General features: G+C 39.3%; 3 protein-coding genes across 5 annotated transcripts; all 3 read left to right on the top strand.

The window, feature by feature from the left end:
• The first annotated feature begins 568 nt into the window (after window positions 1–568).
• On the top strand, window positions 569–4,336 carry tp53i3 (tumor protein p53 inducible protein 3). Of its 2 annotated transcripts, none has more exons than XM_014976841.2 (6): window positions 569–692; window positions 1,487–1,660; window positions 1,739–2,006; window positions 2,795–3,007; window positions 3,661–3,857; window positions 4,043–4,336. In XM_014976841.2, exons 2-6 carry the CDS (start codon window positions 1,520–1,522, stop codon window positions 4,238–4,240), a joined length of 1,017 nt encoding a protein of 338 aa, XP_014832327.2. In that variant the 5' UTR covers window positions 569–692; window positions 1,487–1,519; the 3' UTR covers window positions 4,241–4,336. The 2 variants fall into 2 exon arrangements, with proteins under 2 accessions (XP_014832327.2, XP_014832326.2); XM_014976840.2 differs by lacking the exon at window positions 569–692 and adding an exon at window positions 1,054–1,365.
• A 730-nt stretch (window positions 4,337–5,066) lies between these two features.
• On the top strand, window positions 5,067–11,685 carry dnajc5gb (DnaJ (Hsp40) homolog, subfamily C, member 5 gamma b). 2 transcript variants are annotated; one of them, XM_014976853.2, is made up of 6 exons: window positions 5,067–5,267; window positions 5,562–5,691; window positions 6,958–7,171; window positions 7,263–7,413; window positions 7,750–7,797; window positions 9,414–11,685. In XM_014976853.2, exons 2-6 carry the CDS (start codon window positions 5,579–5,581, stop codon window positions 9,512–9,514), a joined length of 627 nt encoding a protein of 208 aa, XP_014832339.1. In that variant the 5' UTR covers window positions 5,067–5,267; window positions 5,562–5,578; the 3' UTR covers window positions 9,515–11,685. The 2 variants fall into 2 exon arrangements, with proteins under 2 accessions (XP_014832339.1, XP_014832341.1); XM_014976855.2 differs by lacking the exon at window positions 7,750–7,797.
• A 79-nt stretch (window positions 11,686–11,764) lies between these two features.
• Window positions 11,765–16,044, top strand: LOC106910259 (proton-coupled zinc antiporter SLC30A2-like). The gene is made up of 8 exons (XM_014976852.2): window positions 11,765–11,886; window positions 11,976–12,151; window positions 12,352–12,498; window positions 13,253–13,406; window positions 14,070–14,262; window positions 15,269–15,374; window positions 15,469–15,597; window positions 15,677–16,044. Exons 1-8 carry the CDS (start codon window positions 11,822–11,824, stop codon window positions 15,793–15,795), a joined length of 1,089 nt encoding a protein of 362 aa, XP_014832338.2. The 5' UTR covers window positions 11,765–11,821; the 3' UTR covers window positions 15,796–16,044.
• The last annotated feature ends 236 nt before the right edge of the window (window positions 16,045–16,280 follow it).

Below are 16,280 nucleotides of genomic sequence, written 5' to 3'. Positions count from 1 at the left end.
TCAGTTAATGTGAAAGAAGTGTCACTTTAAAAAAATGCTTTTAGTTACATTTTATTGAACATAGGATTAAGTTATTTCTTTGTACGCTTGTCAATAATCAATATAACAATTGTCATCAACCCTATTTATTATCACTGACAAGCCTTTTGCATTTTAACACTGGGATTTTGATAAATTATCTTTAGAGATGAGCTCCAAGTCTTTGAGGTTGGAAGGATCCTTACCTCACCATAATATCTAACATGATAATTCACTAATCAAAATAAAGTACAGAGAAGTTTGTTGTTTTTATGGGACAAAATGTGAAAAACTTACGAATGACTAAGAAATATCATTGAAAATATGGCAAAGTTTGTGTTTTGCTAGTTAAAATTAAAATTTTTATATAACTCTTAAAGTTTTTTTTTCATCTTTACCTTTAGAAACCAGACAGTAGGATTACCTATTATTAGATTAGATTGTTTTCACCCCCTCACCCGCTCGAAATATGTACGGACCACCTATTCAAGATAGAAAGCTACATTTTGTTGAAATGTTCCTTTAACGCCTATGTGGGCAGGTTAGTTACCCTGCCGCCCTCTGGAGGAGGGTGGTCCTTCCTGCGCCGAACTGGACTCCAGCTCAAACTTGGCGCTACAAAACTTCCCAAAAGAGTCTCTTCAGAGCGGATTAACTATTTCCATCGCTGCTTGGTGAGTTCATTATTCAGCTGTTCTTTGCCTCAACACAGAAATAATCTGCTTCTGGTTGATTTGCATGGATTATGTCGGAATTATATGTACGTTTCGCCTCTCACATCGCATCAGTGACATAAGTTACTAAACCAGAGTTGTCAGCTACTTTGCTTTAATCAAAAACACTTGAAAGAAAGCGTAGATATTTCAGCGCATGCGCACTGCGTACTAACCTGTAGCAACCGTGTCATTTCAAAACTAAATTACTACAGTTTTTTTTTTGTTTCTCTTCTGCGTTTCTATCTTTTGTTCATTCCGTTCTCGTTTCTTTCTTCTGCTTTATAGTTTTGTTATTTGCTGTCTTGGCCATCCCCACTGCTTACTATACGGTACGGAAAGCAGAAGCGTCCGAAAAATACACACGCATACGCTTTTATTCATCAGACTGCTGAAAGCGGCTGCCGTTTAAATTTTAACTTTTAGTTGATCACGTTTCTCTTTTAAATCAAACTTCTGTTTACTTTTTTTATATAATTTGACTGCGTTTCATTTTTAATGTTCATTTCATCTCTTCATTTTTTTCAACACTTTATTATTACTTTTATCACATTACGTTAGCGAACCCTGAGATTATAAAATGCCTCACATCCTTCAAACTGGGATTTTTATGCTAAGAAAAACCTACAACGCAGTAAGTGGATGAAAATCTGTAATAATTATTATGCAAATATATGTATAGATGCAGGATCTGTGTAAAAATTAAAGCCTAACTATCACGTCTAACTGAATTGCTTGTTTGCTGTATTTTGTAGAGCTGGGTTAAGAGTTGCTCGAGCTTTGCAAAGATGATGCGGGCAGTTTGTGTTGATGTCCCTGGAGGACCAGAGAACCTGGTGCTGCGCTCCATCCCCAGACCTATACCCAAAGACGGAGAGGTCCTAATTAAAGTCCACGCAGCTGCCCTCAACAGGGCCGACTTGTTGCAGGTTTAGCCAAATTAGAGCAGGAATTTGTGGTTTGGATTGAAGGAGATTTTAGAAACTTATCATGGTTTCCTTCTGCAGAGAAGAGGTTTGTATCCTCCTCCTGCGGGTGAGAGCGACATAATCGGTCTGGAGGTCGCTGGAACGGTGGACGGTCTGGGTCAAGGCCTGAAGGAGAACTGGAAACCAGACGACAGGGTGATGGCTCTGCTGGCTGGAGGAGGATATGCTGAATACGTTTCTGTTCCCGAGGAGCTTTTAATACCGGTGCCCAACAACCTCACGTTCTGCCAGGCCGCTGCCATCCCGGAGGCGTGGCTCACCGCTTTTCAGCTGCTGGTTTTCATAGGTGCATGATAATGACGGCAATATGCTGAAATGTTTGGTTATGATTAGATAACATGGACTGACGTAGGATGAAGCACAGCACCTTACAAAAATTATTCGTGCTTCAATTGTTGAACTTTTAAACCACCTCAATGTGAAAGACCAACACAAAGTGGTACTTAAGTGGTCAGGACTTTAACTAGACTTTTCTAACTCATTCTTTTGGGTCAAAACCAATAAAGAGCTCTGGCTTTGTGGTTGTTCTGCTGGAAGTGCATAACTTTGAATCGTCCACTACGTTGAGTTGGTCTCGCACATAAAATCATGAGAAAATACAGCTAAGTTTGAGGATTTAACGTCACAAAATGAGAAAAGCTTCTAAGAATGTGGGTGGCTTTACGAAATACTGTAAATACTCTGCAAAAACACAATCTCACCAAGTCACTTTGGTCTAGTTTCTAGAGCAAATATCGTACAAATAGCTTTTTTCGTGAGATTTAGGAGATTATTTTTAGTCAATAAATCCTTAATATTGATGGAAAAAAATACTAGTTTTTATTTAAAAAACTAGACTGTTTCATTTTTAACAGTCTAAGTGATTGTTTCACTTTGTTTTATGTGAAATAATATTAAGTACTAAAAGATTTGCACTTGAAACTAGACCAAAAATACTCTGTAAGATTTTGTGTTCTTGGAGTTTATTTACCCAGCTTGTAATTCCACACCTTTTGAATGAGCTATTGTACTAAACAAAAAAAAAACACATAATTTTTCATTTCCGTGCGTCCCATCTTTTGTTTTCCACCGCAGCACAGGTGAAGCAGGGTGAAGTGGTGCTAGTTCACGCCGGAGCCAGCGGTGTGGGAACGGCTGCCGTCCAGCTGGCCCGTCTGTTCGGTGCTGTGCCCGTCGTCACAGCGGGGAGCCGAGAGAAGCTGCAGCTGGCTGAGAAGCTGGGCGCAGCGGCTGGATACAACTACAAGGAGGAGAGCTTTGTTCAGGGAGTCCATGACTTCACAGGAGGTAAACGTGACACTCTGCAAATGGCTCTTAAAGTTTTATTTGATTAAAATTAGTTCCAATCGATTGGCTAATAACATCCTCTTCGACTGTCTTTTGGTGTCGTAGTTTGGCCACCACTTAGAAGATTTGGCTGCTGGTCATCCTTAAGCGGAGTCAGTTGATATAGAAACAAAGATGGCAGGGCCATACCAGAAATGGGAAGTGGTCCAAACAGAGTCTGGAGTGGGATGTAAAATGCACTTTGTGCGGTTCTGTTTATTGAAATATAAATTCTCAATAATTTATCAGCTTATTAACACTCATTCGGGCGAGCGGCATGACGGAGCAGCGCCAATTTCTTATTCAAAAATGTTTGATTTTCTATTGCTACGAAGGCAAAGATGTACAATGTATTCATAGGAGTAAATTTCCACCAAAAAAGTTGAAGATATTCAACATTTTAAAGTCAAACATTTCTAGAAAATTTGAGATTCATCTCAGAATTTCAGATTTTTTTTTTGCAGAAATTTGCTCCTTTTTTTCTGTCTACAATGGCCGCCCTAATTCGCTTATCAATTAATCATCAGTCAATCGATAAGATCAGTCAGCATTAGATTAACTCATTAAACGATAACTTCCTTCCCTATTACTGTAGTGTCTTGTGTGGTAATCAGGAAAAGGAGCAGATGTGATCCTCGACTGCATCGGTGGGAGTAACTGGGAGAAGAACGTGAGCTCCCTGGCGGTGGACGGCAGATGGGTTCTGTACGGCACCATGGGAGGCAGGGCAGTGGAGGGAGACCTGCTGGGCAAGATGCTGTCCAAGCGAGGCCGCTTGCTCTGCAGCCTCCTCCGCTCTCGCAGCCTTCAGGTGAGAAACGTCTCGGCTGCTCTTTTCATTCCTTGCACTGCAACCACATCTGTTGCGCAAGGGTGGAAGTTTTGCTCTTCCTGTCTCTTCCTGGTGTCCGGTGTTCTGAAATTTACAAATTTTTGTGTTGCACTTGAAACACTTCCTGGGTAAATCACTAATTTATGCGTATGTTTCCTCCACAGTACAAGGCAGACCTGGTTAGAGCTTTTGTGGACAGGGCGTTGCCATGTTTCTCAGAGCAGCCTGCCACCTTGAGGCCAGTGATCGACAGCACATATAAGCTGGAGGACATCGCAGAGGCTCACAGACACATGGAAGCAAACAGAAACATGGGGAAAATTATTGTTACTGTGACTCCACAAAGTGAGGAGACGCCTTGATTGAAACACAGCTGTGAAGTGTTTAATTTGGCCAGAGTTAATGAATTATACAGTACTAAGATATGGTTCAATAAATAATAAAATGGTCTAAATGTGGTTTTCTGCTGTGTCATTTATTCTGCAAAGGAGGATTACCTGACACTTAATGCTTAATATTGGTTTGCTGAAGTCTATAAAAAGTTATACAATCTAAAAACTACAACAAAAAAAAGCAAGGAACAAAAACAGACTATATCTGTGCCTTTGCACATCCAATTTTAAAACCATATTCATGTTTTATAAAATGTTTAAAAAAAAAAGAAAAATTTAATAATTAGTAATTCGTTGAGTGCAATAATAAGCACAGGAAACACTTTGGAAGTGAGCCATTTTACTTTCAATTCAATTTGACTTTATAAACAGCAAGCTTTGTCTCTGGTAATAACCATAAAAGATAAATGCCATATTAAAAAAAGATGGAGGTGCATAATGCGACAAATGAGTTGGCAACAAACAGCTAGTAAGTAAGTTTCCTATTATAAATGTACTAATTTAGATAAGCAACACTGCATTTACAGCGTGGCTCAACTTGAATATATTATTGCCCTTTTATTTAAATTATGAACTGTCATTAATTTTCATCAACTAAAGAATAAAACATGCCATGTGTGATTGGCATGTTCTCATTTATGAGTTGTGCTGTCGCTGTATTTCACATACCAAATATAATCGCCTCTTGATTAAACCAGGTACGATCTGGATTACAGGTTTACAGCTGTTTGAGACCGAGCCAGAGTGTGACAGCGTATTTCGCACTGGGTGTTTCGAGCAGGAACCTCCCTCTCTCTTTTTATGACTCTGTTTTCCCCCTTTTTTTTCCTTTTTCTTTTTACCCAGAGTTCATTTCTGTCTCAAATCTTCCGGGCCCTTTCGGAAGTTCAGTCAGAAAGTTGCTAACTAGTTTCTCGCTGCCGTAAAGTTTTAGACGGAGTTTTTGTCGGACTCTATGTTTCGACAGACGTCTTGGACATTAATCTCTCCACCGTCGGTAGGTTTCATTTTGTTCGTCCTGTGACATTTACCGGTAATGTTGTCGGGCTGAGTTGAAGCTCACATGGTTTAGCATGAAATGACACGAACCTTTAAAGTACTTGAGTCAGAACAGAGTTCTCCGAACTTGTTAAACCGCAGTTATCGTGTACAAAGGTGCTGACAGGATTCAGAGGACTGCCTCACCGTTTATTGCAACATAGTTTCTGTTTACTGACTTCCTCACCGGTGGTTTGAAATTACAGCTCGTGTTTGTTGGTAAATGTCGTATTTGTTGGCATTCCTGTCACAGCCAGCGTTTATTAAACCATGGAGGACCCAAACATGCCTCAGAGAAAAATGTCCAGGGCCGGAGAAAGCTTGTACGTGGTCCTGGGTTTGGAGAAAGGAGCGACCCCCGACGAGATAAAAAGGGCTTATAGGTAAGTTTATTATTCGCTAGTTATTAATGTTTAAAAATTGCCCGCAGTTGATGTGGCTAATAGGGTGCTTAGTAATTTACAATTTGATATACAAGTAACTGATTCACTTACAAGTCACATATATTAATCGCTGGCATTGGCAGATTGCCATGATTCATTGACATGAGAATAATTGAAGACATTAAAATGTTCTAATATTGTAATTCTAATTAAGAAAGCACACTGCCTTCAAAAAATGTTGCAACGCGTTATTAGGAATGGTATCGAGTGTCAAGTTTTGTTGTTCGTATTGTGATAGTCCTAATAAGATCATTTAAATCTGAAATTTCAGGCTTTTTAGAAGTATATTCAAAGTTTCACTTCATGAAAAGTTTAATATTTATTGTCAAACTATTCCACAATATTACAGTTTTTTTTTTTTTTTTTTTTTGGAAAAAAAAATGTGGTTCTATGGCTTCAGTAAATAATATCTACCTGCAGGATATTACTCAGTCATTTTGGTTTGATCTATGATCATAATTCCTCATATTTCATTGGAGTCATTTGTTCCAATGGGCTGTAAAAATATATATTTATCATAAAATGAGATTAAAAGTAAGATTTGAGCTATATCACTTTAATCTTTAATACAGGTCGTCTTGAATACGAAGCCTGTGTGTCATTAAAAGATAAAATGTAGCATTCATCTTTTAGAATAAAAGAAAATATTTGACTGAAAAAAGACAAAGAAAGTGACACACAGTAGATGGAGAACAAAATTATTTGTTCACGTGTGTAAAAAGGAAGTAGGAAGCAAAGAATGGACCACAAATGGATATGAAAGGGACTAAATTGATTCACAGACGTAAATTCACTGACAGTGGTGACATTTTACCCACAAATCTGAGAAAAACCCCACTAACATATGTTTAAGATCTTAACATTAAGTTTAGCAGTGCACTTTCTTTTTTTTTTTAGATCATGCTGCTAAAGCTGCTAAGACTTGCTGCAGAAATTAAAAAAAAATAATTAATTTATTCTTAGCAACCGTTTGGTGAATGATTGGCAGCTGGTTAATGCACAACCTGGATTGTTTTTCTGCTTTGTAACTCCACCGGCCATCCTTCATTAATTTCAGTCGCCTTAATCCTTCTTGTTAGAACCGTTTGATAAGTTAGCTGCTGCTTGTGCTGCCAGTGGTAACTTTTATGGCTGCAATTCAGTTGTGCTGATCCAAGGTAATTTCTGTTTAACGCTACGTAAATCATAATCGTAATGTTCCTTCAGGAAATTGGCATTGAAGTATCACCCTGACAAGAACCCGGACAACCCAGCTGCTGCTGAGAAGTTCAAGGAGATCAACAACGCCAACGCCATCCTCAACGACGAGAACAAGCGCAAAATCTACGACGAATATGGCTCCATGGGCCTCTCCGTGGCCGAGCAGTTTGGTGAAGACGGCGTCAAATATTATTTCCTCATGTCGAAGTGCTGGTTCAAGGTGAGGCTTGGCTGCAAAGGAACAAACGAGAGGATTTACGGAGCGGTGACGTTTAGTTGGTTTGAGTACGACTAACGTTCATGTCTTCCAGGCGCTGTTTTGCTGCTGCACTATCTTCACCTGCTGCTGCTGTTTCTGCTGCTGCTGCTTCTGCTGCGGGAAGTGCAAAAGCGGAGAGGAGGAAGAGCATCCCATCATCGACCCGGAAGACCTGGAGGCGGAGCTCAGAGAGCAGGAAGAAGGTGAGGAACTGCCGGGTTTGTTTCTGGGGATTTGATTCACGTTGCGCTGTGAAGGATGAAAACGTGCCACTTTTAACTTTGGACATTTTAACTTTTAACTTTGGACATTTTAAATGAATGGAGTTTTATGGTTTATTGTAATGCTACTTTACAATATTAAATCATGAAATATAAATGTTTAACAATGAGCATTTGTTTGGGTTTGCATTGTTAAATCGTCAAACATTAGCAAGAAAAAACAATTTTTTTCTCATTCAATGCAGGATTTGTTTTTCAATTTGGACACTTTGTGTATTTTTTTTAAATGTTTTTGTAATGCTACATTGTGTTTTCCAGCACCAGGCCATGTAATAGTTATTCAGCCCAGCTCCTCTCAGACCTCAGGTAACTGTTGTTCCTCCTCAGGTAACCTTGATCTCCAATCGGCTCCCTGCTGCTTGATTCAACCGGCTGAGCTGTTTTCATGCTGATTTTATGCCGTATGCATCACAATGCTTTCATAGAAAGAAAACAGTAGAAGAAGAGCACAAATTACATTCCCTGCAATAGTATTTTTACTCCGTATTGTCAGGTAAATGTTATTGCCGACCAGCAGACGTATTGTGACGTTTAGCATCAGAGTAAAAAGGTCTGAACTACTTTGTGTTGGTCGGTTGTATGAAAACCTTCCAAGGTGTTTCAATACTTTTTCAGAGCTTTGTGAATGTCGTTAGTCAAAGCCGATAGGTTCCTTTTTGTTTGTTTATGGTCCACCATAAAGCAAAGGGCATCACGGCGCTGGTTGAATATCACCAGGTAAATATGACGCTGTGGATCAGTTCGGCTGGTTTGTGCTGCTTCCATGTCAGATAACGAGCGACTGATCGGGAAATCATCTTGATGAGCTGCCATTATTTTGTTTGTTTGTTTGTTTGTTTGTTTTTTTGCTGATCAAGATAAAATGCATCCGAAGGAAGAATCGGCTGATGTTTAATCTGTAAATAAAAAGAATCACAAAGATGAACTGATTCATATCCGATTTATGCGAAACAGAGAAACGGATCAAGCGCAGTGGGGAATGTGTTCCCAGAAAGATGATTAAGACTTTTCAACGTTATTGTTATTTTGATGGTTTTTTTTGTCATTATTATGGCAATAAACGCTACAGATCGTCTTCCTCCTGTTCTTTAAAGGTCAAAGTTCGACAAGTTCGACGCTCCTGCTGCTTGCGCTCTGGCCTCAGCTGTGTTGTGTTATACTTTGGTATCTTGGTGTTATTTGCTTTATGTTTCATTTCCATTGTATTATCGTTGTATTATATATGGAAACTGGAAGGTAACTTGCGGTTAAGTGACTTGCTTAGAGGCGCATCAACATGTGGCAGCAAGAAACTGGAATTCACCAAACTCGACTTATCCAGCTTCATTCTGTATTTGCATTTTTTCCACACAAACATTAGAAGTTTTAATTTCTGCTGATTTTAGTTTATTTTACAGCTAATGAAAACCCAAAATTCAGCTTCTCTCAAAATTGCTGTATTGCATACAATAAAAAAAAGAAGAAAAAATGTTTTCAACTGACAGAAAATGTGCGTGTGCTGCACAGTTCCCTCATAATGACTGGTAATCAGAAAACTGAGCTTCATGCATCTCCATTTTTCTTTTTTATTCTGTTTGTGGGAACGGAGAGCGTAGATCTGATTTTGGGAGGCCTCAGTTAAGCCTGTATAGTTTCAATATGGTAATTTGTTTTCATTTAATACGCCCAGTCATTAAAGAAGGAACATTCCCTCCTCATCAGATGAGTGCGGCATGGCTGGCTTTATAGGGTCATCCATCAAAGATGCTTTTTAATTAAGGAAATCTTGCCGTTATCGAAATCATTCTGTGCATATGTGCATGCAACTTCCAAGCTTCCAATCACAAAGCTTCAAACTTAATTTTCCCTGGCATAAAATCCCGTCTGTGGCATTCAGCACTCCGACCTGCAGAAACAGTTTGTTCCTTTGTGTCATTTTGCAGGTGAGAACGCACCGATCGTAATTCAGCCTCAGGCATCCAACGGCACCTCAAGCCCCGCAGAGGCCCGACATGGACCTGGCGAGGATGGAATGAGTGAATAAATCCACGGATGAGTGAGTCTTTAAGAAGATGAGCTTCACTTTATTATTTTATTTTGGGACTTTGTGTGAACTTGAGGTCTCACCAGCTGCTGGTGTTCAAACCAACGCACAGGAAACGTATTGGGCCTTTCTGTTTACATGAATCATGCTTCATAACGGTATTACCATGTGGTTTTTTTTTTTATGACAAAGCCTTGCAGATCAAAACCACTGATCTCTCAAAAAACTTTTTTTTTTTGTTTTGTTTTTTTTTTTGCTTGTGCACTTTAAACTCACAGGTTAGTGTAAAAGTTGCCATAGTGGTCTGAAAACGTCTCCCCTCAGGATTCCTACATGTGGACTGTTTTATTTTTTACATAGATATACATATATTTAACAGGCTAATTCAGATTATTCATACTATTTGAGGCCAACCACTTGTCTTCCTGTAAATATTTACGTAGGAATAAATGACCTGATGACTTTTGGGTTGACACATCCGGTGTTTCTCTGTTGGGTGATGCTGGTTTATCCTGTACTTCAAACGTCTTTTCTAATCAACTTCATGTGAGAGTTGGATGGTTTTTAAGCTTTTTTCTTTCTTTCTTCACTCAGTCTGATTATTTCATATTATATATTTTATATAATTTATAATTTACACATAAAGCCAGAACGGCCGCAGCTAGCTACTTCTACCTTTTTATTAGGTAAGCTTTAATTAGCCGGCTTAAAAAGGCATTTACATTATTTATTCTGCCCAGCTGTGGCTTGGTGTGGTCATCGGTGTTACTCATGGGCCCCTTTCAGATTATCACGGTATGATGACCTTGAGTGGAAATACTACAGTTTCACTGGAATAAAGAGGTATCGATAATATGTATTTATTTTCATTTTGATGTGTAGTCTTGAGTAAAAATTGACAATAAGCGCCTAAAATTTAAGGGCTGGTTACAGGGAGGGAAACATCCATTTTTGACAGCTAGCCACGCTGCCAGCTCATCCTGCCAACGAGCAATCATACAAGCTACTCATAGCTTGCTTTTGTCTGTTTTTGTGACCAGAAATGTTCCCAAACATCCAAATTCTTCTTCTTCTTTTTTTTTTTTGAAGATAAACGATTAAATTGCTGGAGTTGTCCTTTAGCCTCCTGACCACCAGGGTGCAGCACCAGCTGGGTGGAGAGGTTGGGCTGCTCTGCGCTCACCCTGGCACTTTCTCTCATTAGACTGTTAGAAAGACATGATGAAAAATGTTCGTGGTTTTGAAATTATCAGTCACTGTTCTGTGTATCATTATTTAGCAACAACACAGTAGTTTGCGCTAAAAGGCATTGAACGCAGCATTTGGAGAGAAGCAGTCAATAAGTTTTCATCTGGTCTCAGGGAGACACTTCGAAAACTGGCCTGCAGGGGGAGCCAGAGGCACACTTTCCTTTAGTATTTTAAAGGAAACGGCCTCGTGGCTACTTCTAATTCTCTAAAGTAATCTGCACAATTTATTATCGGACAGTTAGATAAGCTGTAGTTAATCATGTAACCAAAAGCGTACTGCTTTATTGAAAATGTGACTTTATAATACAAACTCAACCAAGAGGTTCGTGGAGGTGTTGAAGGTAATTTAATGTAGCAGCGCCGTTTTGAAATGAGCCATCACCACAACAGGAATGTCGTGTCCAAACTTAGTCAGGTGAATATGTTATTACCATTTTTACAAAATATCTGCACGTCGATCCTTACACCCTGTTTTGTTTTTGGTTTGTTTAAACCATAAATCTTCTCTGTCTTGAATCTGGTGATGGGATCAAAACGTTTTTGGTTTTTGTTTTAGGCATATATGGTAAATTATTCTGTGAATTCAGAGCTGTATTTTTGATTGTAGGTTTTTTTTTTTCATTCATATTGTATTTTTATATTTATAATTATTTTTTGCCTCATATCTGGATTTGCCAGTGGTCTGTACTCTCTTTCTTCTACTTGCCTGAATGAAATTATGAAAAAGTCTGTATAACTCCTGGAAATGACTCTGAAGTGCCTGAATATATTCTTATATATCCTGTTGTTTAATTTTTATTAGAATATTAAATGAATTTTTTCCCCTCAACATTCCAAATATTTTTCTACTTTTTAGCGTTTTTTCTAAAATTAAAGCAACATAAATGTATGATGAAATAAATTTTTTGTCCATCATGGAAATATTTGTGTTTTTTTTGTTTGTTTCACATCACCATTGGCTCCTGTGGCGCTCCACCCTTGCCAGATAACGCGTGTTAGAACAGGTGGCAGGTTTTCAAGCTTTATTTCCACCTCTAAGGCAAAAACACCTGAAAGTATGGACTCGCCGTCTGACTCGGAAACACAGCTCCTCGTTGAGACTTACCTGGAGCCTCTCACAAGGTGCCTGTAACCGTCTCGTCTCAACTTTTCAGCACGGTTTGCTTCTCTAGTGTCGACTGAAATATCTGAAATGTTGTGTTACCTGGCAGGTCGAGTCCTACGGAGATTAGGGATTCAGATTCGGAGCTCAGTGAAGATGCCTGCAGCGTGGAGCAGGAGTTGAGCGACGTGTTAAAGTCTGAAAATAAGACGAGACGTGTGGCCAGAAGGAAGCTCCTCGTCGCCTGCGCCGTCAGCCTCGTTTTTATGACCGGAGAGGCGATCGGTGAGATGCAAGTAATTTCCTGTGACTCTTTGTTTAGTTTTTTTTTTTCTATGAATTCTGTTGAAAGAACACGCTGAATTTATCTCTAGGATCTTCTCGTGTTTTAAAAATAGGGGGAAATACCAGGTTTGAGCTGAAATAAAAACGATAAGATGCTTTTTTTTTTTTTTTTTTTTTTTTTTTCTTTTTGGGTCCTCCAGGCGGATACGCGGCTCACAGTTTGGCCATCATGACGGACGCGACTCATCTTCTGACGGACTTCGGCAGCATCGTGATCAGCATCTTCTCCCTGGAGGTTTCGTCCAGGCCTCAAACTCAAACCATGACTTTCGGCTGGTACCGAGCAGGTGGGACTGAGCGAGAGCTGCCAGATTTATATGACAAAATCTGCTATTAAGGACGCACCCCTGCGTCTGCAACCATGGATTCGTTCACGAACCTGAGTGCAGCAGCTTTCGATCTTTACAGCCAGATCGATGGCCTTCAAAAGCGGCATCATATGAACTTCTTCGTGTGGTTTCCATGATGAGGAGCTGAGAGTTTGAAGAAATTTCTCCGTCGTTCCTGCTGCTAGCATGTGCTTGTTCGAAATGAAAAACAGCACTTTCTTCTTTTATTTCCAATTTTGACTTCCAATGATTCACTTCCTGCTAAAGCGCCCCCTGGTGGTTGAAGAAAAATTCACAGAAAAGCCGCACTGGCCACATGGTCTAAGCGTGGGGGGGAAAGAAGCGGTTTATAGTCCGAAAAATACAGTACTTCAAATCTGCTGATTCTTGTTGGAAGCCAAACAGTCCTAACATCACAAGTTTCCTCGTAATCATCCTTTAAAAATAAAAATAAAAGATCAAGGAGCCTCATCTGACCTAGTTTAGTTTGGTTACCAGTGGTTAACAGAACGAGGTAAATCTGTCAGGTTAAATTTATATGCCAGGTTGCTACCCTCACAATAGAAACTTTGATAAATTTTAAATGACAGTAAAGCAAAACTAAATTGTTGAAAATAACTTCCTCGAATTTGATTTTCTAAAACCATTAGGCTATTTCAGATGTTCAACTTAACTTTCACACATTTAAAGACTCGGCTGTTTGGCTGTGCAGAGATTCTGGGGATGTTCCTCTCCATCGTGTCGGTCTGGGCCGTGACGGTGGTTCTGGTCTTCTCAGCCGTGCAGAGGATTGCTGAGGGAGACTACGACATCGACGGTCAGATCATGCTCGTGACCTCGGCCTGTGCCGTGGTCGTCAACGTCCTGTGAGTGAGCCGTGTGATTTTAGCCAAACGAACCCTGTTCTTAAAGTCAGGGTTCACACAGGTGCTTGAAATCCTTGAAAGTGCTGGATATTCAGTCTGCACAGTTTTGTAATGAAGTGCAATCTAGTGTTTGATTTAAATAGCCTAAATTTGGTTTCAGTTGAAACCAGATATTTTCATGCACCTAATAAAAAATCTGAAGTTAAAGCTGACTAAACTTTTCTTGCTTTAGGTCAGTTTGAATTACCAAAAATAATTCCTATTGGCTAACTGCTAGAAAACATAGTGACATTTTTTAGAGATTTTTTTTCTTGTAACTATTTTCATATCTTGTGCTTTAGCATTTTATTTGAGCAGGAACATTATTTATTTTAACCTGATTTGTTAGGATTGTTTTTATGTAATATTTGTTTTTCCTAAGAGCTCAATAGCTTATTGATCTGTGTAGGTCAAGTGTGTAGGATGTGTGAGAGACATTTCCAAACATAAATGTTACATTTTAATTTTCTTTGTCGCTGCTGTAGAATGTAAGACATTATTAATAACAGTAATAGATGATATAACAATGAATTGAAACTCTTTTTGTAAGTGTGGAGAATCTGGAGAAGCTTGAAAATGTTTGAATCAAACCCTGTAACTAATGCGGACCTTTAACTCACGCAGGATGGTTCTGATTCTTCATCAGTCTGGCGCCTCACATGGCCACAATCACGGGGTCCCCGTAGCGCAGAGGGACAAACGGACTCGGGGTCATTGCCACAGCAACGCAAGTGTGAAGGCAGCCTTCGTCCACGTGTTGGGCGACCTGCTGCAGAGTGTCGGTGTCCTCCTGGCTGCTGGCATCATCCACTTCTGGGCGAGTTTCAGTAAAATCCCTGAGCAGAGTAGCATTCCCAGACGTGTCCTCTCAGCTATAACTTCACTTTGACTGGAGATCTGCTGTGTATTTTACAGTGGTTTGGAAAAAGTATTTCTATCTTGTTTCCTACATTTTGCCACCACAAACACCAAGGTATTTTATTGAATTTGAAAAACAGACGCTTAACTTTTATACATTATTTTTGCCATAGACTGTTAAATAGAAGTGGGCGGATCAATATAAAACATCGATAAATATCAAGTCGGTTTCGAATATATTCTTAAGTTTTAGATTCCCTCTTGACATTTTTGTTCATTTTTGTATTGTAATATCTCTGATCTACCTCAAAACAGTTTTGATTTTCTGTCAAAGGACAATCTTTTGCACTTTATTTAGGAAAGAAATTTGCACACAAGTTATGGTAATAAGGTATTAACATATTCTGTAGAAACTTGTAAAAAAGCCCAAATTCTGTCATTGGATAGAATAAAATAAAGCAAACGAAAAACTACAAAAAAACCTAAAAGTCGGAAGTTTGCCGATACAGTATCAACATTGGTAAAACTGGCACTGTATCGACTTGTTATTGGCCCAAACCCCCCCAAAAAACGCAATATCAAATGTATTTTGTATTCTTTTGTATAGTATTTTGTATTCTTTAAGATTTGAGCTTTTGAGATGCTAATTAGCTGCTCCTGGTTGTAAAAACAATTCCTTGCTGCCAGGGTTGCAGAAAGAGGAAAAAAATATATATATTTGTGCATCCAAAACCGAAGGGAATAATTATCTAAACGTGCAAGCAAAAAAAAAAAAAATATATATATATATATATACATACATATATCATAAAGAACAAATCAGAATTAACGTGTCTAACATGCTGCCACAGCGAATTACATAACTCAAGTATGTGGTTATGTGAATAAAAAGGTTTACATGCATACGTTAGCAGCCTTTTAGTGCTTTCTTGTTGACCTCAGCTAATATACTTTCTCGCCGACAGCCTGAGTATAAAGTGGCAGATCCCATTTGCACCTTTCTGTTCTCCGTCGTCGTCGTCGGGACGACGTTTCCCGTCGCGAAGGAAGTGTTCAGGATACTGATGGAAGGTAAACGCTTTGCTCCGCATGTGTTGCTGCTGACTGGAGCTTATTGACAGCAGGCGCCGCGCCGTCTTTCTGCCCGTGTGTTGGTCTTGTTTAGGCGCTCCTCAGGGCGTCGGCTCCGTTGGAGAGCAGCTGCTGTCCGTGGGAAAAGTCAAAGCTGTTAACGGTTTGCACACATGGAGTCTCAACATGGACCACTCACTGCTTTCCGCACACATCACTATAGGTGATAGAGACCTAAAACACGCCACAAAGGTGTTTAAGGACCCGCTTCATCGTAGTCAACAAAATGTCTGTCTTCACAGATGAAGATGCGGATTCACAGATCATCCTCAGGAAGGCAACAAAGCTCCTTCGTTCCAAGTTTGGTTTCTCCAGCATCACAATCCAAGTGGAGCGATGCAAGACTTCATCTGAAAGATGATTCTGATTGGCTGCTCCCTCTGTGGCAACCAACTACAGCTGGTTTAAAAGCGGAAAGACTGTTGTGGCTGTCCTTATGCCAAAAGCTGCATCCATTATTTGGAGAATGCATAAAGTTTTCACAAAACATCATGGAAACGAATGTCAATCATTATTATTATTCCAGGATTAAATGAAACAAATTTTTTTTTGTTTGAGTTTATTGTTTGCTCAGATATGACAATAAGTGAATAAATATGTCCCCTGTTAACGTTTGGCTAATTTGTTTTAAATCAATCTTCTTTGTAGAGTTAGTAAAGCTTATTTAAATTGGTTACCTGGACAACACTTTGTAAGCTTTGGGCATAAGCTTTCAATTGGTTTTGCATTAGAGGGACAATGAATTTTAAACGCAGTGTAAATATGAGATTGTAGCCAATGTTAACTAAATTTGTACAATAACCAGATGGGTTTTCTCAAAGGAGAAGCTATAATTCCAAAGTCTAC

This window comes from Poecilia mexicana, unplaced genomic scaffold (assembly GCF_051168715.1).
Source record: "Poecilia mexicana isolate PSO_F unplaced genomic scaffold, ASM5116871v1 scaffold_22, whole genome shotgun sequence".
NCBI classification, from domain to species: domain Eukaryota; kingdom Metazoa; phylum Chordata; class Actinopteri; order Cyprinodontiformes; family Poeciliidae; genus Poecilia; species Poecilia mexicana.
The sequence above is the reverse complement of the archived record's forward strand: the minus strand, read 5'-3'. Positions and strand labels throughout refer to the sequence as shown.